Below are 27189 nucleotides of genomic sequence, written 5' to 3' on the forward strand. Positions count from 1 at the left end.
CTGTATGGTGATGGGAATAGAAAGTTGCACTTTATTGCAACTTCTGTTTTGAGGACACATTTTCTTATGCATTTGTTTACTGATTAATTCATAGGGGGGATTTTTAAAATTTCCGTTAATACTTTTGGAGGATCTTGCCCCTTATCTACCTCACTGCCGGCGTACTCAATGAATTCATTGACATTTTCTTGAGTACTTTCACGAGCTACAGAAATCTGGGAACGAGGAGAATGTTCACAAATGAAGCCAAACTTATGTTCACAAAATGCATCATTCCATTGGTAGTTCATAACGCGAGATATTTGCACACAGTGTTCGTTTTGATTGTTGTTATCGGGCTGAATAGAGGCCCAGTTACTAAAGGAAATCGGTAGACCACTAAAGGGGGAGAACCATAAGCGATTTTTGTCAACCTTTGTATTGAATTCATCATGATGGCCGATCCATAAATCAGGTGAACTACCTATAAATGAGCAGAGATGATTTGCTTAACGAAATTTAATTACAAACAACTAATGTAGCATGGATTTAAATCCTATTACTGTACCTACCAAATACCAAACGCAAAAGTGCAGTCAAAGCCGAATTTTTTGATGCATTATCAACGACTGCAAGTTGCAAACCCTGGCGGGCGCATTGATCAAAGGCCTGCAGCCAATTGTACTAAAATTAAAAAAAGCAAATTACCTCTATTAATAATTGTTGTTAATGATTTGAATATTTTTAAAAGAATAATAAAACTTACATTTGTGGCTCCTTCGATTAAATAATGATTCCCATCGCCAGCCGTATACCAATAGGCTGCCGAAGCCAATTGGAACAGTGCCACGAATAAAACAAAACCTTTCGCCAACATGAGATACTAGCTTTGATAAATTGAAAATGATTTCTTTTTAGGCACATTCGTCAACTTTTATATGAAGCCAAGAGGCTTGCTGCAGAAAGATACGAGCGTGTTGAATACTTAATCACCGCAAATGGAACAAATATTATCAATGATATATGGAGCTACGGAATCAGTGCGGAATCTTCTTTGAGTTTGATAGCCTTATGGTAATGCTACACCCAAGTTTTTGCCTTTTAACATAAAACAATTAAGAGCGCATTAAGTTCGGCTGGGCCGAATCTTTTATGCCCTCCACCATAAATCGCATTCGCCAAGTTACTTGAACACTTTTTTTCCTAGGCATCTTAACATGGACGAGGAGACTAGTATACGAACTGATTGACATATGAGCTAATAAACAGATGGATGGACCGAAACAAATCAGTTCATAAGCTGATATAGCTGCCACATAAACCGATCTTGAATCTTGACTTCTTGAGCCACTAGAGAGCGCAATTCTTATCCAATTTGGCTGAAATTTTGCAAGAAATGTTTTGTTATGACTTCCAATAACTGTGCCAAACCACCCGAACTTGATGGAATATTTCCGGCGTTACTACAGGAAGAGGCAGACTATCTGGCGCCCTTCCTGGCCAATATTTAAACAGCGTGCCTGGGACTTGCATATACTCCCAAAGCCTGGCAGGTGGCAAGGGTGTTATTTATACCCAAGCCCGGAAAGGCAAATTATGCGACACCAAAAGCCTACAGACCTTTAAGCCTTGCGACCTTTCTACACAAAACCATGAAACATATTGTGAACACCATGACAAAGAGTAGGACATCCAGCTAACTGCCAAAATACAAACAGCATGCCTAGGTCAAGAGATGGTCGGTGGAGACTGTCCTGCACCAGATTGTGCATAAAATGGAAGAATCCTTCGATGTATTGACATCGAGAGGGCTTTTAACAATGTGTGGACCGACACACTGATTCAATCCTTAGACCAGTACCGGGTGGAACCGGTCCTTAGGACTGGATAAACCACGTGCTAAGGAACAGGTGTCACTCCTATGGGTGACCACCATATATGACCGAGGAGGGATGTGAACCTTATTATAAATATTATAATACTTCTAAGGGGTAAGATCCAAACCAGTCATGCAGAAGGGCCGAAAAGTTCTTGCATATTGCATATGACTGGGCTAAACCCAGAGGTCTCAATGTTAACCCAGAGAGGACTGAAATATGCCTGTTCACGAGGAAGACGAAGGTGGGCCAATTTGACGCACCACGTTTCCTCAATAAGACGATTTCCATATCTGACAAGGCCAAATACTTAGATGAGATCTTGGACAGGTAACTGAATTGGAAGTGTCACATTCAGGAGCTTACTGAAAGGGCTCACAGAAGTTGGGCACGATGTAGACGGGCCGTAGGTTCGAAATGAGGCCTGAATTCTAGGATAGTCCACTGGTTCTACAGGAGCGTGATTAGACCTTACCTACGCCTCAGTAGTTTGGTGGACTGCTATGGAGAAAAAGTGCAACATAAGGACCATACAACAGGTTCAGAGAACATGTGTCTTGGCATAGACGGAGCGATGAGGTCCACGCCCACTAGGGCAGTGGAGACTATTCTAGATATTCGACCCATAAACATACAGATTAAGTATGAGGCAGCCACTGCGGCTATGGGAGAATGGATTGAGGATGGGAGCAGCTATACCATCGCGGTATAATCGATGCTAGGATAGAAAACCTGGAAGGAAGGAAGTTTCTGATTGGATACCTAAGATGAACCTTAAGGTCGAGTGCGAGACACTGCCGCCCCTTCGATTGAGGGGACCCTAGTATTGCCATCTGGAAGATCATGTTACATGAATGGATTAAAGCTAAGGGACAGAGTGGGCCTGGGGCCGAGAACTGTTTTAGACTGCCTGACCATAATACGGTCCTGCAGGAGAAGATCCAGGAGATCTTTCCAGGAGGAAAGGGAAGATGTTTCCGATCGGATACCTGAGATGAACCTTGATGTCGAGTGCGAGGCACTGCTGCCAGCGGCACAGTCTTGGATTGACGGGACGCTAGAGTTGCCATCTAGAAGTTCATGTTACACGGATGGATCAAAGGTAGAGCACAGAGTGGGTCTCAGGGTTTACACTGAGAACCCAGGAACTGAGATCTGTTTTAGAGTGCCTGACCATTATACGGTCCTGCAGGCGAATATCCGGGCGATCACTAAATGCTAGAGGGGATGTGGTGCTAATGCAAGGACGTCAAGTGTGAACATCTTTACGGACAGTACAATTGCCATAATATACTAATCTAGTCATTCCGTTTGTAACACCTCGAAATATTGTTCTAAGACCCCAAGTACAGTCCTAATGGGTGTATAACCTGATATAGCTCCCATATAAGCCGATCTCCCGGTTTGACTTCTTGAGCCCCTGGAAGCCTCAATTTCCATGCGATTTGGCCGACATAGTGTTCTGTTATGACACTCAACAACTGTGCGGTCCAAATTGGTCTAACCCTGATTTGATTCTTGAGGCCAACCGATTTGGCTGCAATTTTATGTTATGCGTCTCAACAACTATACCAAATACGGTCCAATTCGGCCTATAACCAGAAAAAGCTCCCATATTTTAGCAGAATCCATGGTGGTGGGTGCCCAAGATTCGGCCCGGCCGAACTTAGCATGCTTTTACTCAAACTAATTCTATGCTAAAATCAGTATCAATCAAAATTTTGAAGGCCTCATTTTGTTCCTCTTTTGATCGAAGAATTATGCAATGGGAAAGTAAAGCCAGTAGATAACACAACACCAACCATAATATGGCGCGTTTCGATTCTAGATGGAAATCCCATCGGATACTTTTAGGAGTGAAGGCTTCAAGGGCCGTACGTTGGTATGTCGTACTTATATAGAATTCATTGCAAAAACGCCTCTATAATATATATAAGTACCGGCCTTACCACGCTTGACACTCAACAAATGGAATGACTAGCCTAGTATACACCCCTATCCTATGGTGGGTATAAAAAAAGCTCAATAAATTATTTACAATTCTAGTGAAAAATTCAAATGTTTTCTTAGTAAAACCGATTCGTTTTTATCTTTTTTATATACCTACCATAAAAAACTACTTTTTTAAACTATGTTGGCAAATTCTAGGAAAAATCCATAATATATGGGACATGTTGCGAAAGCTAATAAATTTTATGTACCTTTACCGCATATCCAACTATGACATTAAAATTGTGCGATAACAGGTGGACTAAAAAAATCGTAGGCTGGCATAAAGATGGTACTACATATTTTTATTCAACAGTAATAATTAAGGGTCAGAGGTATAAATTTGACCGTTGTCGGTCTATAACAGGTAAGCTGACGAAGTGCTAACAACTAAGGAAAATATGGGAAGATCTGTGAATATAACCTAAATTTCAGCATCCTTTCACTTTTGATCGATTTGACATCCTTTTGACTTGACTATTACTCTGAATCGATAAAAAAAAAACTAATTGCAACCTCCACGAATGTAAGCTGCCAGTTATTTTGGCCTATTTCCGTACACTGTCTCTTCTCCGTTGCATATTTTTATAATCAACATACTGTTGGAGCTTTATACAATAGCGTAGCTAAGGGGTGTTGCTTAGCACCTGTACTTCAAACCTTCCGATTCTAAGAATTAACCGTTGAGGAAAATTTTGCTCGTTTACGAAAGTCTTTCATGTACTTAATTTGCAAAGCAGTGGACAGCGTGACGAATTGGGAAGCTGCCATATTTACTGGAGTTTTATTTTCAATAGGCATAGTTCAGCAACCAACACGCAGGGGATGTCCCCTATGAATGCAGTGCATTGCGTTGGCGAAAGGAAATTAGGAATTAGAGGGGGAGAAAAGGAAGTAGTGTTTATTTACATTTGTCTTAAATCTCTGGATGTCATAGTGGGTGGGAAAAATATTAGCCGGATGTCGATTTCACATACGAACGGTTCGGGCGAAATAAGAACTCTCTCTATAATGCATTGTGGGGTCCGCTGGCCAATCAATTACAAACGGGTGTGAGTTCCTGGAATGTCTTGTATCCGTGACAAACATCCTTACATCAGGACTAAGAAGACGAATATCAGACGAACACGCACCATGAAAGTACCGATAGAACAGCACCAAACAACCCGTATTGCGATGATGTTCAAGGGGGGCAATAGAGTTGGATACCCTACTGTCCCCAATCAACGCCATCGCTCTCCTCTGTACATGGTCCACTAGCTCCAGGGATGATTTTGAAGCTCCAGCCCATACTGGTGAGTTGTACTCCATTTTCGGCCTTATGAAAGTGGTGTAGATGTTAAGAAGATCAAATGGAGTGAAGTAATTCTTACACCGTTTAAGGAAGCCTAAACACTTGAATGCTACTTTCGACAGTTCAAATACATGTTTAGACCAACGGATATCACTTTGTATTTTCATGCCCAGAACATCAAGAGCTTCTGATTGCTCAACATCTTAACCGTTAATAGACAAAGATGATAGTAATGGGCCAGCGAATCATTTTTGTGACAATAAGCAGCACTGAGTCTTCCATGCATTAAAATCTTCTCAATTCATTCGACCCCACTCAGAATTGGCCAGCAATTCCTGGCAGAATGTATCATCCATAACCCGCCTCTTGTCCTCAACCTCTCGAAGACTCGGCCTATGGTCGAATGAGTATGAATGGCAGAGATTACTGTCATCCGCAAATAAGTAGACCGGATTCGATGTCTGACTCAACAGATCGTTGATGAAAATAAGAAAAAGAGAAGGAGAAAGAGAAAGAGAAAGAACAGAGCCCTGGGGTACACCTGCTGTCAATTTATACTCATTGGATGAGAACCCATCTACACGACTCGTATAGTGCGATCTCTGAGAAAGCCCGAAATAAATCAAACGAAGCCATTACCGACACCAAATGCGACAAGCTTTGATAATAGTGCACCGTGCCAGATCCTATCAAATGCCTTGGAGATATCCAGAGCCACAAACTTACTCTCACCAAACTGGTGGATTGAGCGACTGCAACGTTCCGACAGAAGTGCCATGAGGTCGCCCGTAGAGCGATTTCTCCGAAACCCATACTGTTGGTCGCTAAGAAGGCCATTTGACTCTAAATACCTCATAAGATGGTGATTAACCATGCTCTCCATAGCTTTGGGGAGAGCGGAGCATATCGCAATTGGCCGACAATTCGCAAGGTTGTTTGCCTCACCCCTCTTGGGTATTGGCTGAACGTTCGCAACCTTCCGACTCCCGCTCGGTAGGCAAGGTTGAAAAGGTTACGTCTAGGCCATATTGAACACGAATATCGAAGGGCCTAATACAGCTCATAGTGCCAAGTTTCATCGAAATCGAGTTATAAACGTGCTTTTATGGTCCTAAGAGGTTAGATCGGTATATATGACATCTATATCTACATATAGGCCTATTTTGACCATAACCGGTACGAATGTCAAAGGGCCTTATAGAACACATTGTGCTTAATTTCAGCGAAATCGATTAATATATATTCACCTTTTATGGGAATAAAATCTTAAATCGGGAGATCGGTATGTATAGAGCCTACATCCAAATCTTGACCAACAGAGCCATCAAGGAGCCTAACATCCGAGCACTGCAGTGTGTATCAAGCGGAGATCCAGACAGCCATTAAATCCCTGGAGAATGTATTTCTGAACACAAAAACGGCCACGACTGTCGCAGATCTCTCAACGAAATGGCTGAACAGTTCAAAATTCAAATGTTCTGGGTGCTGGTCCACAGAGATATCCCAGGGAATTGTAAAGCGGATGAGCTTACGAGACTAGGAACTACCCTTCACATTTCAGGGATACTGGAAACTGTGGGTATGACTCTAGCGACATTTAAGCTAAGTTTTCAGGACCAGACCCGAAGGAAAACGAATGATAGATGGTCACAAAGAGGGGACTGTGAGCATTCCAAAACTATGTGGCTAATCTAGACTTGAAGAGGTCTACCGCTCAGTCATTGTGTCCGTCATGACAGGTCATAGTCTTATCGGAAAACACGCTGACGGACCGAAGATTGTGAGCAACGACTTTAGGTGCTAGAACACCTTCTGTGTGTGTATCCCGCACTAGCAGTCAGAAGGAGTTTCACTTATGGTTCTCATTTCTATGAGAACCTGTCTGATGTAGCCGATATTCGCAAGTTGTTGGGGTTTTTAAAGCGATCTGGATGCTTCAACTGTAGGAACTAGAAGGCATCTCCCTTCTTCTGTTCTTGTGGTATCACAATGGGCGAAAACGTCTGAATTGGTCTGATGGCAGACTGGCACTTAAACCTTACCTTACCTAACCTTTGGCCCAAAACCTTAAATCCTGAGATTTGTATCCGATCTTGCCATACTCTTTGAGCGAAATTAATAAAACTCTGCAGGATGACACTTGCTGATATGCGTTTCTCAGTAAGAATAGGAATAGGAATCTCTCCGAACCATTTAATACCAAACGAGGTTTCAGACAAGGAGACAGCCTATCGTGTGATTTTTTTAATATCCTGTTGGAGAAGATTATACGAGAAGCAGATGTAAATAGATACGACACACTATTCACACACAGGCTACATCATAGGTCGGTCACCGGGAATAGTACTTGCAGCCTTTGAAAGAATCGAAAGAGAGTCAGTGAAATGGGTCTGGCAGTAAATGGAGATAAGACGCAATGGATGGTTTCAACTCCCAAAACGCCTTGTAATACAACCGCGCAGATAAAGAAAATGGAGAAAGTTGGGAACCACAACTTTGAGACAGTCAGTCACTTTATCTACCTCGGAACCGCTGTTGCCGAAACGAATGACACCAGTTTTGAGATAAAGCGAATAATAACACTGCCAAACAGATGCTACTATGGACTAAGTAATCATCTAAGAGCTACCAACCGCGTTCATAGGTTGCGGATAGTGAAATACTTCGTATAAGGAGTAGCTGCAACTGCAGCCGCGAACAATCAGCTATTTCGAGTGGGGAGTCTCAGTGAGAGGCCGGGCGGCACCGGCTCTTGTTTAAATACTGAGCTCCTATGCTTCTCGATATGACAAGGCAAGTTTTTTGGCACCTTTAAATAACCAAAGGCCATCATAGTATATATCTGCGCCCGACTTTAGCCTATCCTTGGTACTTGGTACTTGTTTGGGTTTTACATTGTCTCTGTAGGTCTACATGTCCGAATCATAAGATAAGTACATCGATCGACTGATCGACTGAGCCGATGTTATTATAATTTTGCACGGATTTGATGAAATTTTTTCTAGTTTTAAGTGACTTTAAAACCACCATATCTAGTTAGACAAGCCCAAAGTTGACACCCCCGATCCCCGATGAAATCTTTATCTAAACAAGTAAAAGCGTGCTAAGTTCGGCCGGGCCGAATATCCCAACCGACCCACACTAATAGGAAGTATTTGTGCAAAATTTCAAACACCTAGTTTTACTCCTTCGAAAATTAACGTGCTTTCCACAGACGGACGGACATCGCTATATGGTCTTAAAATGTCATTAAGAGTATACATACCATATGGGGCCTTTCACTAATATTTCGATGTGTTACAAACGAAATGGCGATATTAGTATACCCCTATCCTATGGTGGAGGGTATAATATGGTCCTATGGGAACCACTATAGCTACAGCTAATAAATGCTCCTTAATTCTGAAACATTTCAATTTAAATCAATAACTAAATACATGAAAACATAAAATTTGAATTAATTTTGTTTAATTTTTCTTGGATTTTCAAAAATTTGGGCATAGTTTCACGTACATGTTCGCTATATCATTTATGTGTCCGCAGCCAATGGATCAATGGCTTCAACGGCTCTGGTGGGGTCTCTCACATATAAAACCAAACTTAGCCTCACATCTTCCATCGTTCCATTTGAAATCAGCCTTACGAAATATATGCGCACAGTGTTCTCCGCCGTTTGTATTGTCTGGCTGATGATTGCCCCAGTAGCTAAAGGAAATCGATGAACCGGTATAAGGAGTGTACCAAGAGCGATATTTATCGCTCTTTGTATTGAATTCATCATGGTGACCTATCCACAAATCCGGTGAACTATCTGAAATTAAAAGGATGCTATTGTAGGGGTATTGTTAGACATATATAAACAATTAGAAAACAAGTAAAAGCATGCCAAGTTCAGCCGGACCGAATCTTATACACCCTCCCTCATGGATTGCATTTGACAGGTACTTTGCCCGGTATCAAGCCATTGGAGCCATATAAGGTTGTTGGTTGTTGTTGTTCAGGCGAATCCATGCAAAATTGTAATGACTACGCCCCCATAAGTGTAAATCGAGCAATACATACATGTGGGAGACATATCTTAATTATAGCCAATCTTGATAAAATTCAAACAAATGTCAACAATTATAAGAGAATTAAGAGGAATTACAAAGAGGTGTTCGGACTCGGTTATAAAAAGGAGGCCCCTTATCATTGAGCTTAAACTTGAGTCGGACTGCACTCAATGATATGTGAGAAGTTTGCCTCCGTTCCTTAATGGAATGTTCGTGGGCAAAATTTGCAAATATTGCCTAAGCCGCCCGGCCTCTCGCTGAGACTCTCCGCTCGAAATCTCTGATTGCCCGCGACTGCCTTTGCAACTACCCCGTATGGAGGATTCCACTATTTGCAACCTGTGGACGCGCACTGTGACTCGCAGAAAAGCTTCTCCGGACAGCAATGAATCCCACACAGATCGGTGACTCCCAGAAAAGCCTCTCCGGACATCAATGAATCCCACACAGATCGGACCTCAATGTCCCAGTCTGTGAGGTGGTCACAGCTACCCTGTGCTGCGATTGTTGTTGTTGTAGCGGTGTGTTGTGTTCTATTTTTCGTCTGCTTGATTTTGTTGAATATTCAGATCCTGGAACTCTGCGACTATGGTGGCGTATGTCCAGAAGGATCTGGGTCCGAGTCAAGTGGGTTTGGCATTTACGATCCGGCCGACGCAACTCCTATAAGAGCAAGGACACACAGATGACGTGTGTCGTGTGGTCGCAGGTCACAATCGGGGCACACATTCTGCACGTTGACATCAATTATTGCTCTGTTGGAGTTGAGGCGGCTGCGTCTGCCGGAATGTAATTGAGCTTGGAACTTCTATTTCTTCAATTTCTTCAAGTGCAATGAGAGGCGGTCGTTCTCCAAGGACCACATTCACCCCGTAGCTATTCACCGCACTTTCTACCGTGTCTGCATGAATGTTATCTCGACCCCGCTTGATTTAGAGGTTCTCTCTTGTAGTGCTGAAACTCACACTCTAGATCATGTACATCCGCCTTGAGGCCTCTGGGCGATGGTTGCATATCTATGATAATGATTTGGGTGGACCCTGCGATAACATCCCAGAAGATATTGCTTGGGCACCATGTAGTTAAGTCTTCGCACGGGTAGGATATTTGTATACTGATGGAGGTTTCCGCCGTGAGAACTGAGGAGACAGCCCGTCGCAGTTCACAGAGCGACATTCTGACAGATCTGAATATTATTCCACTGCGTGTCACAGAGATGACGAGGCCACATTGGCGCTGTATAACTTACCACAGACCGGCAAATTGTTTGTACATGGTTAACAAGGTTTTTTTTGTCAGCACCCCAAGTGCTGCCGGAAAGTGACTTAAGGACCTTGATTCTACTTTTGACTTTATCGCTGGTATTTCAAACATTCTTTGATGGGCGTTTATCACATCATTCCATCTAAGGCTGTTAAAAGCATTCTTTACTTCGAGGGTAGCTAGAAATATGATTGCACTGCTTTGATAGTTCTTCTTCCATGCACGTAGAACCTCATGGACAACTTCGTTTAGTGCACCCACATTTGATCTTCTTGGATAGAAGACGAGTTGCCTTGTGTTAGACCCTCTTTCAATGATTATAGCTTCTTCCAGTCCCGGCTTTATGAGTCTTTCAAGTTTTTTACCAGGTGCTAGCACATCTCCCTTTCCCTTGCTTATAAGTACTAACTTTTTTCTTTCCAACATTTTTGAAAAACACATTCTGTAATACGTCTGTTATAAAAACTTAGGTGTATGCCCGGCCTTGTTTCAGTTATTTATTTCAGCACTTCTATGGGTACTCCATCAGAACGTCCTCCATCCAAAGCATAAACTGTCACCTATAAAAAAGTGTTGTTATATGATCCCGAAGTTGTAGCGAAATTTTAACTGATAGACGAGCACCGAACATACAAACAGGCGGAAAACGCAGACATACACATCTCAAAGGCTCGACGATCATAAACCCATGTATATGGTGATGACTGGGTTGATAATTGATTCAAATAGTTTCCAGTTTCGAAAAAATGCTTCCAAATAATTTCTCAGTTTTCACTATACTTACTAAAAATTGAACGCAAAAGTGTTGTTAGAGCCGCATTCTTTGATGGATGGTCAATTGTGACAAGCTGTAATCCTTGTCTGGAGCATTGATCCATTGCCTGAAGCCAATTGTACTGAAATTTAAAACAAAGGTATGGGAAATAAGAAGAACAAAGTATTTTAATCAGATGACATTTTATTTTTTGAATACTTACATTGGTCGAAGCTTCAATGAAATACTCATTTCCATCATTTGCCTTATACCAATAAGCTGCCGAAGCCAATTGAAACAGCCCTACAAACAGAACAAAGCTTTTTGCCAACATTGGTATGTATCAAATATACAACAAGTACTAAATCATCGAAATTTTCTTCAAGCGTTTTTATATCGTCGAAGAAACCTTAATTATGCATTCAAAGTTCGTGGAACCAATCTTATCAATAATAATGTTTTGTTAAACTCCTCAAAAAAGGGGTATATCTCCATTTGAGAAATATGTCTTTTTTATGAAGAAGATAGTATACATGAAGAATGCATCCCAATGGTGTGAATAAAAAATTCAATGGATACAATACTCAAGTGGTACCATCATAATTAAAACAAATGCTATCTGTTATGAGATAAAAAGAACGATATTGGCTAAAAAATGCTTTTGGGTTAAAAGTTTCAAGGCCTAATAATTCTCCCCACAAGATTGTCATACTATCTGTTGTACTGCAGTATGAGAAATTGCGATGGTAGAATAGCAGGGTTTGAAATACTTCAGAGTAATATACTTATGTTATATGTCGTTAACAACGAATATCGTTAAAATCGTCATTTCAACATTCATTGTACCAAATGAAAAAAAAGTATAATCTCCAAATGTGGCCCATATATAAAACCAGTGTACTAAAATTTTACATTTCATCTGGTTGATACCTCAGCTATTCCCATTCCAATTCGGTAAAGATAACTTCATTCATTTAAAAAAGACAGATTTCTACCGACTTGCTAATTTTCCTATCACACATCTACATACCGTTTTTTTAACAACTTAAAAACGAAACTTTTATCTTGAATCACCCTTTATTGCAATGAAAAACAATACTAAATTGAACAGTCATGTGCAAAACTGAATTGCAAAGTTTTGGTTTCATCAAAAATAAATTAAATTTATTTGTATATTAAAACAACTAAAAAGGCGTTAAGTTCGGCCGGGCCTAACTTTAGATACCCACCACCTCGGGTATATATGTAAAATCATCTTTCGGCATAATCCTGTGAAAAATGTATAATTTATTCTCCCATAGCAGCTATACCGAAAAATTAACCAAATTCGACACGGACATTAAGTGATCTAATAAGTATGGGTTGCCCAAAAAGTAATTGTCGGTAATATAGTAGTAATATAGTTGACAAATTTTTTCAACGGCTTGTGACTCTGTAATTGCATTCTTTCTTCTGTCAGTTATCAGCTGTTACTTTTAGCTTGCTTTAGAAAAAAAGTGCGCGAAATTTTGTTTACATTTGTTTGTTTGGCGTCAATTTTAATATGGGTACCACATGTATTGAAAGAAATTCATTTAACAAACCGAATCAACGCTTGTGATATGCACCTTAAACGCAATGAATTTGATCCGTTTTTAAAACGAATCATAACTGAAGATGAAAAATGCATTGTTTACAACAGCGTTAGTCGAAAACGATCATGGTCCAAGCATGGTGAACCAGCTCAAACCACTTCAAAGGCTGATATCCACCAAAAGAAGGTTATACTGTCTGTTTGGTGGGATTGGAAGGGTGTGGTATATTTTGAGCTCCTTCCAAGGAACCAAACGATTAATTCGGATGTTTACTGTCAACAATTGGACAAATTGAATACAGCCATTAAGAAGAAGCGACCAGAATTGGTCAATCGTAAAGGTGTCATATTCCACCAGGACAACGCTAGACCGCACACATCTTTGGTCACTCGCCAAAAACTGAGTGAGCTTGGCTGGGAACTTTTGATGTATCCACCATATAGCCCTGATCTTGCACCATGCAGAACTCCTTAAATAGTATAACTTTCGGCAATGATGAGGCTATAAAATCGCACTTGGTTCAGTTTTTTGCAGATAAAGGCCAGAAGTTCTATGAGCGTGGAATACAAAATTTGCCAGGAAGATGGCAAAAGGTTATCGAACAAAATGTTTATTAAAAATATGTAACAAAAAAATTTATTAAAAATACATTTACTTTCTCTTAAAAAATCCGCAAGTACTTTTTAGGCAACCCAATACAAGTCATTGTTCAATTTTGTAGAACAAAATATTTATCTTTTTGGTAGCCAAATCCAAATATAGACCGATCTGAACCATATACGACACAGATGTATCAAATTTCACCGAAACCGGATTATAAATGTGCCTTTCACGGTCATGCCCTAAACATTAAATCGAGCGATCGGTCTATATGACAGCTATATTCAAGTCTGGACCGATCTGGGCTAAATTAAAGAAGGATGCCGAAGGGCCTAACACAACTCACTGTCCCAAATTTCGGCGACATCGGACAATAAATATACCTTTAATGAGCCCAAAGCCTTAAATCGAGAGAACGGTCTATATGACAGCTATATCCAAATCTAGACCGATCTATGCCATATTGCAGAAAGATATCGAGGAGTCTAACGTAACTCACTGTCCCAAATTTCGGCGAAATCAGACAATATTTGCGCCTTTTATGGGCTCCAAACCTAAAATCTAGAGATCGGTCTACATGGCAGCTATATCCAAATCTGGACCGATGTAGGCCAAATTAAACAGAGATGTCGCAGGGCCTAACACAACTCACTGTCCCAAATTTCGGCGAAATCGGACAATATATGGGCCTTTAATAAGCCAAGACCTTAAATCGAGAGATCGGTCTATATGACCTCTATATCCAAATCTATAGCGATCTGTGCCATATTGCAGAAAGATATCGAGGGACCTAACGTAACTCACTGTCAGAAATTTCAGCGAAATAGGACAATAAATGCTCCTTTTATGGGCCCAAGACCTTAAATCGAGAGATCAGTCTATATGGCAGCTATATCCAAATCTGGACCGATCTGTGCCATATTGCAGAAAGATATCGAGGGGCCAAACGTAACTCACTGTCCCAAATTTCGGCGAAATCAGACAATATATGCGCCTTTTATGGGCTCCAAACCTTAAATCTAGAGATCGGTCTACATGGCAGCTATATCCAAATCTGGACCGATCTGTGCCACATTGCAGAAATATGTTGAAGGGCCTAACACAACTCACTGTGCCAAATTTTGGCGAAATCGGACAATAAATTGCGCATTTTATGGGCCCAAGACCTTAAGTCGAGGGATCGGTCTATATGGCAGCTATATCCAAATCTGGACCGTTCTAGGCCAAATTAATCAGGGATGTCGAAGGGCCTAACACAACTCACAGTCCCAAGTTTTGAAAAAAATCGGATAACAAATGCGCCTTTTATTTCCAATAACCCCGCTAAGCATACATGGTGGCGTATGTTTCATTCTTCTATTTATTAACACACTCATACGCCATATTGACCTGAATTAGCACCAGATTTGTGTGTAGTTTGAAAGAGTGGCTTGATTCCTATAAACATTAGGGCCGAATTAAAGCATACATGATCGCGTACGTTTTTGTATCGATTAAGAACCTTTATATTTGAACCTTTATTTGTTTGTTTGTTAGTTAGTTTGTCTGTTCTGTATAGACTCAAAAACGGCTGAACCGATTTAAATGAAATTTTCGCAGGTGGTAGATTTTAAACCACCGGTGAAAGTAGGGTACTACATTTTTTTATATCCTAAGGGTGGCGGACCCTCCCCCTTAACCTCATTTTCAAAAACGCCAGACGACGCCGGACATTGGTGTACCGATTTAAACGAAATTTTGTATCAAAAACACGAAATTGGTATTAAATTTTGTGGGCAAACAACTCGAAATGGGACCTGAATCAAAGGATAGTCCACTGGCTCTAAAGAAGCGAGATTAGACCAATACCCACTTACGCCTCAGTAGTTTGGTGGACTGCCTTGAAGAAAAAGTGCAACATAAGTACCAGACTACAAGTCCAGAGAACATGCTGTTTTGGCATAGGCGGAACGATGAGGTCCACGCCCACTACAGCACTGGAGACTATTCTCGAGACATCCGAGCCATTGAAATACAGATTAAATGTGAGGCAGTCATTGCGGCCATGAGACTTAAGGCGATGGGAGAATGGATTGAGGATGAGAACAGCTCATACCATCGAGGCGACAATAAAAAACCTCGAAGGAGGGGAAGAGGTTTCCGATCGGATACCTGAGAGGACACTTGAGGTTGAGTGCGAGTCACTGTTGCCAGAAACACAGTCTTGGACTGACGGAACACTAGTATTGCCGTCGGGAAGATTATGTTACACTGATGGATCAAAGCTAGGAGACAAAGTGGGCCTGGGGTCTATGTGGAGAACCCAGAGACTGAGATCTGTTTTAGACTGCCTGACTATAATAAGGACCTGCAGGCGGAGAACCGAACGATCGCGGAATGTGTGAGGTGGTGTGGTGCCAACGCGAGGACGTCGAGTATGAACATCTTTACGTACAGTAAAATGGTCATAAGGGCAATAACAACCAGGACGGTAAGGTCACGAACAGTCTTGCAGTGTAAGAAGGGGATTAACGCCTTCTCTGAGTATGGCACGATCCGCATCGTTTGGGTGCCTGGCCATAGCTGAGTAAGGGGGAATGAAAGGGTACACGATTTGGCAGTGGGGGCCAGAGAATCGCCGTCGATAAACTTGATTAACCCGAAACCTATGGGTCGACGCATTCCGATTTAAGGGCGTGGGCAAAAACACGCACTTAGCACTGTGGAACAGCGAAACGGTCGGTAGGATGGCGAAAATCCTACGGGGTGATCGGGATCGTGAGAGGACGAGGCTATTACTGAGAGGAAGTAAAAAGGAGGTCAGTATAGCTTTTGGTGTCATAACGGGACACATAGGACAACGTGCTCCTTATGCAAAATCGGTGCGGAAAGTGATAGCATGTGTAGGGCATGTGGGGAAGATGATGAGACGTTGGAGCATTTCCTATGTCATTGCCTGGCTGTCGTGTCTAACAGACACCGGTACTTAGGTGGGGGCACGATACCAGACATGAACCAACTTAGGGTAGCGGTAGGAAAACAATTAAGGATTTTGTAGCACGAAATTCCTAACTTTAAATTTTCTTTTTTGAGTTTGCTTTTTAGTTTTTAGAGCGCACAACAAGCTAAGGTGTATGTCCATAGTGACATGGGCGGATTAATATCTACACCCTCTTTCCTTTTATGAACTGTTGTTTGTTTTTGAGCGTGTATTTTTAGTTTGAGTAGATTTGTTTGTATGCTATGTAGCTCCATTACATCTGGCTCTGAAATTTCTGGAACTCTATAGTTCTCAAGAAATTCCTAAAGAACACTGCATCCCTCTACTGCTTCAGCCAATGTGGGTATCTCTGGATCTTTTGACTTCCCTTCGCCTGACACTTCCGAATCCCCATTAGTCTCGTAATCTTCGCTTCGATTTGCCATACGTATTATGTCGGTTGTCGGTTTTCCCCACCTAATGCTGGCAACATTTGTGAGGTACTCTGCCATGTAAAACTTCTCTCCAAAGAAGTCTCGCACTGCGGCACGGCGTTCGGACTCGAGTATTAAAATGAGGCCCTTATCAGTGAGCGTAAACTTGAATCGGACTACACTCATTGATAAGTGAGAAGTTTGCCTCTGTTCCTTAATGGAATGTTCATGGGCAAAATTTACATTTATGTCGGTAACAGATAGAATAGCACAGAATGTGACATCATCATCCCACTCGATCCGCTTTGAGAGGTCATCAATAGAACATCCGGGCGGTATTACAATGTCTGATTGTACAACGGCGGCATAGTTCGCATTTTAGTCATCTTGGGCCAGCAGGTTGTTCCAAACATTGTGTTTCACTTGGAGTGATACCTTGTCCCAAGATATAGCAGCTGTCCACAAAGCTGTCTTAATATTCAAAGAAATCATGTGTGCTGTCTGAAGCCAAAAGTTTTGGTACGATAAATTTTCGGTAGTTGCATTTGAAGCTTTGAGTTACCCCTTGATCCATAGGCCGAAATTATTATCCGATTTCGCTGAAATTTGAAACAGTATGTTGTTCCAAGATTCTCGACATCCGTCTCAAATATGGTTCAGATCGGACTATATTAAGATATAGCTGTCATATAGACCGGTCTGTCGTTAAGGGTCTTAAGTCCATAAAAGCTGCATTTATTACCCAATTTTGCTGAAATTGCGAACAGTAAGTTGTATTAAGCCTCTCGATATTCTAACTAAAAAGCTGTCATAGAGACCAATCCATCAATTTACGGGTTTAAAAGCTTTATTTACTAGCCGATTTCGCTGAGATTCGAAACAGTGAGTTGTTGTAGGCCTCCCGATATCCGAACTGAAAAGGGTCTAAATCAGACCATGTTTTGTACAGCTGTCATACAGAGCGATCCGCCATATTATGGTCTTAAAACAATAAAAGCTTTATTTATTAGCCGATTTCGCTGAGATTCGAAACAGTGTAGGCCTCCCGTCCTTCAACCAGAATATGGTCCAGATCAGACCATACTAAGATATAGCTGCAATAGATACCGATCTTTCCATTTAGGGACTTAATTCGATTAAATTTGGATTTATTGCCCTGTTTCGCTAAAACGGTGGCTTAAGTTCTCGGCACCTGAATCAAAATCAATCAAGACCAGCCCATATTTGGATATAACTATGGATATGGTAGTGGAATTATAATAAAATAGAATGATCAATATATCCATGGTGGTGGGTAGCCAAAGTTCGACTGTGCCCAAACTTAGCCTGTCCTTGTTTGTATTATCTTATTTCGGCTCAAATCCTTCGTCAGGGATTGATTTTGTGGTAACTCCATTGCCGCTACTATCAGACACAATCAGTTGCGGAACATCAATAGCTAAATTTAAATGAAAACAATTTTTTTTTCTGAAACACTATCTCCAATTCTTATATTATTATCGTCAGTAGCTATTGTATAGAGTGGTATATTGACCAATCAATGTTATCAGTTATTATTAGGTCCTTAATCGGATCGAACTCACACCAGAGATACCTAAAGCCTTATCAATTTAACAAACAAATGGTTTTAAACACACAAATGAAAGATTCATTCACTCTGTTTGCAATCGAAATATCAATTTCCGACCATAGATAGCTATGGTGGCCGTCGGTCTGTCTAACAAAATTTCGCTATGGAATGCCTCATATTTAATTTTATATTTTTGGAAGAAATATAGACAAGATAAACAAAGTATGGACCGGGCGAATTTAATGCTTTTGTATTTGATGGGTTTTATTGTGTGTGACTTGGGGATGTTGGAAATCATGCAACGGTTCTGATTGCTTTTGACTAAGCACAATACAGGCTTATCTGGATTTCCCTTCATCTCAAATGTGAACTCAAGCCTCCCAGCGGTGCCACCTCGGTAGCTACATTTAGCATCCGTTAAAGGTAGTGAGATAAAATGTCCCACGAGTTATCTATAGAACGATAAAAAGATAGGTTGGGACGTCGGATAAGTAGCCCATTATCCATAAAACTTTAAGAAATTACTTTGAAACTAGTAAGAACGTGCTAAGTTCGGCAAGGTCGAATCTTATATACCCTCCACCATGGATCGCTTTTGTAGAGTTCTATCTCTTTTTAAGGAAACAAAGAATATTGAATAAGAACTGTTATGCTATTGAAGCTATATCAAGTTATAGTTCGATTCGGACCATTAATGAATGCTGAACATTGTAGAAGTAATATTTTTATTCATTCAGAAGAAAGAATGCAATTACAGAGTCACAAGCTGTGAAAAAATTTGTCAACGCCGACTATATGAAAAACCCGCAATTACTTTTTGGGCAACCAATACTGCATGGGGTCTCAGACGCAAAGGGCAAATTCTTTATCATCAGCCTTATTTTCACCCATGCTCCGACGGAAGATATGGACGAACGGACCATGAATATTTTCTACAAGCATCTAGAAAGAGAATTTGACCGCTGTCCCACCCATGATTTTTAAATCGTTCTGGAAGATTTTAATGCGAAAATAGGGAAGTCAAATATTTTTGGCCCAAAAGTCGGAAAATTTTGACTACTTCAACGACGAAACATCCGACAATGGATTAAGGCTAATAGACTTCGCCGAGGCAAAGAACATGGCAGTTAGCAGTTCCAGATTTTTACATCGAAGAATTCACATAGCCTCATGGCTGTCACCCAATCAAAACACGAAAAACCAAATAGATAGTTGTGATAGATGGAAGACATTCAACCAGCGTTTTAGATGTACGATCGATCCGAGGGGCGAATATCGGTTCGGATCATTACCTTGTTGCAGCAAAGGTTCGCACACGACGCTCCTCAATGCGTTCATTCTGTTTTGGCCTTTAGTGTGGCGAGTACGATCTGACACTGCAGGGAAGCTGGTCACCGGAAAGCTGCAAACACAGCAGGAAGAAAGCACTCTCTGTCCCGATAGTAAAGCAGGGCAATGGCAAACCATTTCCTATGCCACGGGAAGAGCTGCTACATCCGTACTTGGGTACCAAATGGCTTTGGTACAAGCACATCCTCCTGCAAAGACAAAGAAGGAAATCTGGTTACTGATACAGTTAGTGTGCTGAGGATATGGAAATAACACTTTTCCCAGCTGCTGGTATCCAATGATGGTGGCCATGAGTATACTGCAGAACCAATCTCTGATGATGGTATAGAATGTTTACCTCCTAGTCAGAATGAGGTCCAAGTAGCTGTGACCCGACTGAAGAACAACAAGGCAGCAGGAGCCGACGCATTACCCGCTGAAATATTAAAGACCGGAGGCGACACATTGATAAAGCGTATGCATCAACTTGTCTGTGTGATCTGGTCAGAAGAACGCATACCCGATTATTGGAACCTCAGCATACTATGTCCCGTACACAAGAAAGGGAACACGATGGTATGTGCCAACTACAGAGGAACTTCCCAAGGCATACTAGGTACCATGGAGCGTACTGTGTGAAAGATTAAAGTCATCTAAATAATTGGGCCCTATCAGTGTGGCTTTATAACTGGTAAACCATAGATTATATATTAACACTGCGCCAAATTCTGCAAAAGAACCAAGAAGGACAAATCACCATCTACCATCGTTTCGTTGACTACAAAGCCGCCTTCGACAGACCCATACGTTCAAAGGTATTTTAAGCCATGTCTAAGTTTTTCCCTGCAAAACTGATACTCGCTCGACAGTTCAAAAAGGAAAGAACCTCTCCGAACCGTTCAATACCAAACGAGGTTTCAGACAAGGAGACAGCCTATAGTGCGATCTCTTTCATGTCCTGTTGGAGAAGATTATTCGATATGCTCACAAGAGAACATATACTGCTTTCCTATGCCGACGACATGGATATTATAGGTCGGTCACCGAAAGAAACAAACGCAGCCGTTGAAAGTATCGAAAGAGATTCACCGAATGTGGATTTGGCAGTAAATGGAGATAAACCCTATAAACCCGACCAGATACAACTTTGAGACAGTCAGCAACTTTATCTAACTTGGCACCGCCGTAACCAAAACAAACAGCACCAGTTTTGAAATAAAACGAAGGGTAAGATTGGCTAACAGATGGTATTTTGGACCTAGCAAGCAGATGAGCCACATTTCGACAGACAAAAATTACACTATAAAAAACACTGATACTACCCGCGCTGTTATATGGTTCCGAAGCATGGGTACTTGCGAAAGCGAAAGCGATAATGGAGAATATTGGCGTCGCATGACCCACGAGCTGAATGAGCTGTATGACGACGATAGCATTGTTAATCGCATCAAATACAACGTTTGCGTTGGCTAGGTCATGTTGTAATAATAGATGAAGAAGCTCCAGCAAAGAAGACTTTTAAAAACGCAAACGAGGAAGACCAAAACTCCGAAGGAGTGACGAAGTGGAGAGCGACATCACGATACTGGTTCTCAGAAATCTGAGAAGAAGCGCAGAAGATCAAGGCGATTAGGCATCTATTCTACATTCAGCTAGAGTAATAAATTGTCTGTAACGGCCGATTAAAGTAAAATTAAAGTGTTTTAATAAAAAAAAATAACAACAAAAAGGCAAGAACAATAAAAATACAATTTTTTTTTTTTTCATTTTGAGGTCTTGCTTTTAGTTATTGCAATAGTTTGAAATATTTTCTTATGATTAGTTCTTTTGATTTTAATAGACCATCAATCTATCCATTTCGTTTGAATGATCTGCAATTATATTTTCAAAGGCAGTATTTTCCGAGTCAACCGACTTTTCCGCCTGCAATTGAACCTGAGCAATGGTTTGGCGAGTCTGCTCTGTCAATTTCGATATTTCCACTTGGGCTTCCGAAGCCAAAGCCTTAATGGCTGGACCCACGTCGGCTATGACTGCCTGTAAATAGGGTTTCTTGGCAATCAATTCATTCAACGATTCTTTGAAATTATCCATAACATTTTGCGATGAACTCTCCCATAAAGTCAACATATTATCTGTATCTTCGCTGGTATCTGTCATAATCTTATTGACATTATTTTTGGTCTTTACAAAATCTGACGATAGCTGATTATTTTTTTGTTGCGCTGCTGTTCTCTTGGCTTCCATTTGAGAACGACATTGTGCAGTTTTAAAGTGTTCCTCACAAATATAACCAAAAGAATGCTTATCACAATCTTCATCATTCCATTTGTAATCGGTTTTACGATAAATTTGAGTGCAATGTTCTGTTCCTCCAAAATTATTGGGCTCACCACTGTCCCAGTAACCGTAGCTGATTGATGCACCACTTGTGCTTGAATACCAACCTCGATTTTTATCCTTCTTTCTATTGAATTCATCATGATGGCCAATCCAATAGTCGCGAGCACTACCTGGGAAGAGAGAGAAAGATTGAAAGTTGAGGGGTTTCATTAGGCCGATTATCATCTTGCAATACGATGGGAGGGTATAATGTTCTTGAATACTATGACCTAATTACACTTAATATTGGTAACACCGCCACCTTTGTTAATAGGATTAGGGAGGAGGTTTTAAATGGTCGCATTATATGTTCGAAAAATCTAATCGACGAGTTTCAGGATTGGAGTATCTCCATTGAGTATTCCGTCTAAGGCCATCGCTACATTAGATTTAGAATAGCAGGGCCAGCGCAGAATCCGATAAGCTTCCGTAATAAGTTGAAAACCAACCGGCTAAATTTCGGAAGTCTGCTCAGAAGAAGACTTGGGCAAGATAATTCCAGCATAGAAGACATGAACGACAATGTCAACAGGATTACGGCTTCCCTAGGGGAGTCTTTCGTAGATAGTTGTTCACATCGAGAAATGAAATCAGCCCAAGGAAACCCTTGGATGACAAGGGAGATTCGCAACATTGGGAAAGAGGTCCGGAGACTTTTTACCAGACAAAGTCTTAAACAAGCGGAAGTATATTGTATATTGAGATGTCTATTACACACGATTCAAGAAATAAGTTGCCCACTGCGGCAAATCGTGCGTCCTGGAAACTTTTCTGCGACAATGTCAATAGCGTTAAAGAAATCGCCAAGATGAAAAAGTTTCATGCAAAAACCCATGTCCAAACTGAAAGGTAAGTAGACGACATGGGAATGAGAGTTCAGACAACGGAGGATATGTTAAGACTTTTGATAAAAATGCATTTTCCACATGATAAGACGGGACTCACGGAGACGACGGAATCTTGGAATAATGAGATTGATCGAAGGCTTATCTGTACAGATTTTATGATAAAGGAAGAGTAGAGGAGCTTCAAACCATTAAGTCACCCGGGCCTGATGGAATATTTTCGGCGTTACTACAGAATGAGACCTACTATCTGGCGCCCCAGCGTGCCTAGGACTTGGTTTAACTCCGATAGCCCGGCAGAAGGCAAGAGTGGTATTTATAGCAAAGCTCGGCAAGGCAAGTTATGCGACACCAAAGGTCAACGGACCCATAAGCCTTACGTCCTTTCTACTCAAAACCATGGAACGTGTTGTGGATACCATGATAAAGAGTAGGCCATCCAACGAACTGCTTAAATGCAAACAGCATACCTATGTCAAGGGAAGGTTGGTGGAAACCACCCTGCACGAGGTTGTGCATAAAATAGAAAAATCATTCGATGCCAAGACGCTCACATTGGCGGTATGCATTGACATCGAGGGAGCTTTAACAATATGCGGACCGACACACTGATCCAATCCTTAGACCAGTACCGAGTGGATCGGGTCCTTAGAGACAGGATAAGCCATATGCTAAGGAACAGATGGATAAATTGTGGATCCCATGGCATAAATATAAGGGAGAAAGTGAAACAGAGTACGCCACAAGACGTAATTTTATCAGCACTCCTCTTGGTGAGCACCATAAATGACTGACTAATGCTGACTAAGGAGGGATTTGAACCCAACTGCTACGCAAACTATGTTATAATACTTCCAAAGGGTAAAGATTCGAACCAGCCTTGCAGAAGGGCTGAAAGTGTCCTGCAGATGGCATACGACTGGACTAGACCTAGGGATCTCAATGTTAAACCAGAAAAGACCAATATCTACTTGTTCGCGAGGAAGACAAAGATGGGCCAATTTAACGCACCACATTTCATCAATAGAACGATTTCGATATCTGACAAGGTCAAATACTTAGGAGTGATCTTCGACATGAAACGGGCCGTAGGCTCGAAATGGGGCCTGAATCCGAGGATAGTCCACTAGCTCTACAGGAGCGTGATTAGACCAATACTTGAGATTTAAGGCGATGGGGGAATGGATTGAGGATGGGAGCAGCTCATACCATTGCAGTATAATCAAGGCGACGAAAAAAAACGAAAACGAGGAAGAAAACTGGAAGGAAGCAAAGAGGTTTCCGATAGGAAACTGAGACAACACTTGAGGTCTAGTGCGAGTGCAAGGTCTTGGACTGACGGAACCCTAGTATCGCCATCTGGAAGATCATGTTACACGGATAGATCAAAGCTAGAGGACAGAGTGGGCCTGGGGTCTACATTTAGAACCCAATGGCTAAGATCTGATTAAGGCTGATTAAGGCCGCTGAGCCCACATCCAGGAGTCCATAATACGGTCCTGCAGGCAGAGATCCGGCCGATCTCGAAATGTGTGAGGTGGTGTGGTGCTACCGAGAGGACTTCGAGTGTGATCATCTTTACGGACAGTAAAATGGTCATAAGGGCAATAACAAACAGGACGGTAAGATAATGAACAGTCTTAGAATGTAAGAAGAGATCAACGCCTTCTCTGAGAATGGCACAATCCGCCTTGTTTGGGTACCGGGCCATCACGGAGTAAGGGGGAAATGAAAGGGCAGACGATTTGGTGGAGAAGGCCGGAGAGGTGTTGTCAACAAACTTGGTTAACCCGAAGCCTTTCGGATTGACGCAGTCCGAGTTAAGGGCCTGGGCTACGAACGCACATTTTACACATTGGAACAGCGAAACGGCCGGTAGGACGGCGGAAATGCTATGGGGAGATCCGGATTGTCAGAAGACAAGGCTATTACTAAAGTGAATAAAGTAGGAGGTAAGTAAAGCTTTCGGTATCATAACAGGACACATAGGACTACGAGCTCACTTATGCAAAATCGGTGCTGCAAGTGATAGCATGTGTAGGGCATGTGGAGAAGATGATGAGGCATTGTGGCATTTATTATGTCATTGCCGGCTTTTGCGGCTAACTGACAGCGGCACTTAGGTGGGGACACAACCAAACATAAACCAACTTTGGGATGTGGTATGCAAAAAAATGAAGGATTTTGTAGGCAGCACGAAATTTCTGACTTAAATTTTCTGTTAGACTTGAAGAGGTCTACAGCTTTGCTGACACTGGCTAGAACAGACGTCTCAGTTATTGTGACCGTCATGACTGGTCACAGTCTAATCGGAAAAATGCTGACAGATTGAAGGTTGTCCGCAACGACTTTAGCAGAAGCTGTGAGGACATCAAAGAAGAAGAGATTATAGAACACCTTGTCCTTGTCTGTCCAGCACTGGAAGTCAGAAGGAGTTCCACTTTAAGTTCTCATTTCTTGGAGAACCTGTCTAATTTTGCGGATGTGAACATTCGCAGTTTTTGGGCTTTTTAAAGCGATTTGGATGGTTCAACGTTAGGTACTAGAAGGCATCTTCCTTCTTCTGTTCCTGTAGTATCACAATGGGCGGAAACGTCTAAGTGACGTCTAAAAAAGTTCATCAATAGATGCGTGCCCCCTAAAAACCGATTCCTCAATCTTAATCCCCTGAATGCCTCTTACATTTTTTAAAGCATCTATGGTGGTAAGTACCCAAGGTTCGTCTTGGTCAAATTTTGACTGTGCTTAACGGTGCTACTGTGAGTCATTGCTTGCCTAAACTACGTAATATTGCATTGTCACTCAAATGTTCATCAACGTTTGGACAACCGCTTTCACACAATACTTACCGAAAACCGAGCGCAACAGCGATATCAATGCCTTATTTTTAGAATCACTATCGATAACCACAAGTTGTAGATCTTGACGAGTACATTTATCCAATGCCTGAAGCCAGTTATACTGAAATGACGAACCCCACAAAAAGTAAACCATTAGCTATGCCATTCAAACAATAAACTTCCTAACGTTGTTTAATACTTACACTGGCAGTTGCCTCGATCAAATATCGCCGTCCATCACTGGCAGTATACCAACTGGCCCCTGAGCTCACATCCAGGAGTCCAAGAAATAAAATTAAACCGAATTGCAGCAAAATTTTACTTGTGTTCTGCATTTGTATGAATAATGTCTCGTACTATTAACCGTACTCGCCATAGGCTTAGATCTTATATAAAAATGTCCGCATAGATTATCGCTTGGTAATCACTTGATTACCTTATCAATATTTTTTCGAAATTACTTTTAAAGTTTCGCGATATTTTAGACATTAATTTAGGGCACTCAATGATCTAATAAGTGTATATTTGAGTTTATTTCCTGGAAAGAGAGGAAATGCTTTCGCAAATAGATTATTTTTGCAAACTCTATGAATGCCCTACACCACCATGAGGTATAAATATGACATATTACAAATGTTTGCAAAAAGGGTCGCCGCCACCATGAAAAATGAAATAAGAAGTCATCTCCCATGGGGTGACCAGAAATGCTTCCAAACATCTTGTTGAATTTAGTTTACTTATTTACTTACTTACTTGCCTATGACAGATCATTTGTTCCACTAGCCGAACGTAAAATAGCGTTTCAAGCTCCTCGATCTTCTGCGCTCATTCTAAAATCTCTGACACCAAGTTTCGAGGTGTCTCCCACCACTTGATCTTTCCATCGGGCTTTTTGTCGTCCTGATTTGCGTGTACCAATGTGTTTGCCTTCAAAAGACTTCTTTGCTGGAGCTTCTCATACAGTTCGTAGTTCATACGACGCCTATATTCTCCATTAACACAATCTGGTTCGAATATATTTTACAAAGAATCTTTCTCTCAAATACTCCAAGCACTGCCTCATCTGCTTTCACAAGAACCCATGCCTCAGAACCTTATAACAACACGGGTAGTATCAGTGTCTTGTATAGTATACTCTTCGTCTGTCAAGAGGTGGCCTTGTTTCTAAGCTGCTAAGTTAATCCGATGTCGTATCTGTTCGCCAGTATTATTCTTCGCTTTATCTCAAAACTGTTGTCATTCGTTTCGGTTATGGCGGTGCCGAGGTAGATAAAGTTGCTGATATCTCAAATATGTAGTTTCCAAATTTCTCCATTTTCTTTATCTTTATTCTTATCGGTTGTACAGGGCGTTTTTGGAATTGATACCATCCATTTCGTCTTATCTCCATTTACTTCCAGACTTATTTCACCAATTCCCTTTCGATTCTTTCATAGGCTGCAGTTACT

The 27189-nt window shown here is 41.3% G+C and overlaps 3 protein-coding genes across 3 annotated transcripts; all 3 read right to left on the reverse strand.

The window, feature by feature from the left end:
- Positions 1–884, reverse strand: LOC106090721 (lectin subunit alpha-like). The gene is made up of 3 exons (XM_059367902.1): positions 746–884; positions 548–663; positions 1–459 (listed from the first exon to the last, which is right to left on the reverse strand). Exons 1-3 carry the CDS (start codon positions 854–856, stop codon positions 84–86), a joined length of 603 nt encoding a protein of 200 aa, XP_059223885.1. The 5' UTR covers positions 857–884; the 3' UTR covers positions 1–83.
- A 7737-nt stretch (positions 885–8621) lies between these two features.
- LOC106090723 (lectin subunit alpha-like) lies at positions 8622–11542 on the reverse strand. The gene is made up of 3 exons (XM_013257006.2): positions 11432–11542; positions 11239–11350; positions 8622–8950 (listed from the first exon to the last, which is right to left on the reverse strand). Exons 1-3 carry the CDS (start codon positions 11540–11542, stop codon positions 8700–8702), a joined length of 474 nt encoding a protein of 157 aa, XP_013112460.1. The 3' UTR covers positions 8622–8699.
- Positions 11543–21415: 9873 nt separating this feature from the next.
- On the reverse strand, positions 21416–26096 carry LOC106090720 (lectin subunit alpha). The gene is made up of 3 exons (XM_013257003.2): positions 25945–26096; positions 25751–25862; positions 21416–22187 (listed from the first exon to the last, which is right to left on the reverse strand). Exons 1-3 carry the CDS (start codon positions 26074–26076, stop codon positions 21508–21510), a joined length of 924 nt encoding a protein of 307 aa, XP_013112457.2. The 5' UTR covers positions 26077–26096; the 3' UTR covers positions 21416–21507.
- Between the last annotated feature and the right edge of the window lie 1093 nt (positions 26097–27189).

Source organism: Stomoxys calcitrans, chromosome 4, assembly GCF_963082655.1.
Source record: "Stomoxys calcitrans chromosome 4, idStoCalc2.1, whole genome shotgun sequence".
NCBI lineage: Eukaryota > Metazoa > Arthropoda > Insecta > Diptera > Muscidae > Stomoxys > Stomoxys calcitrans.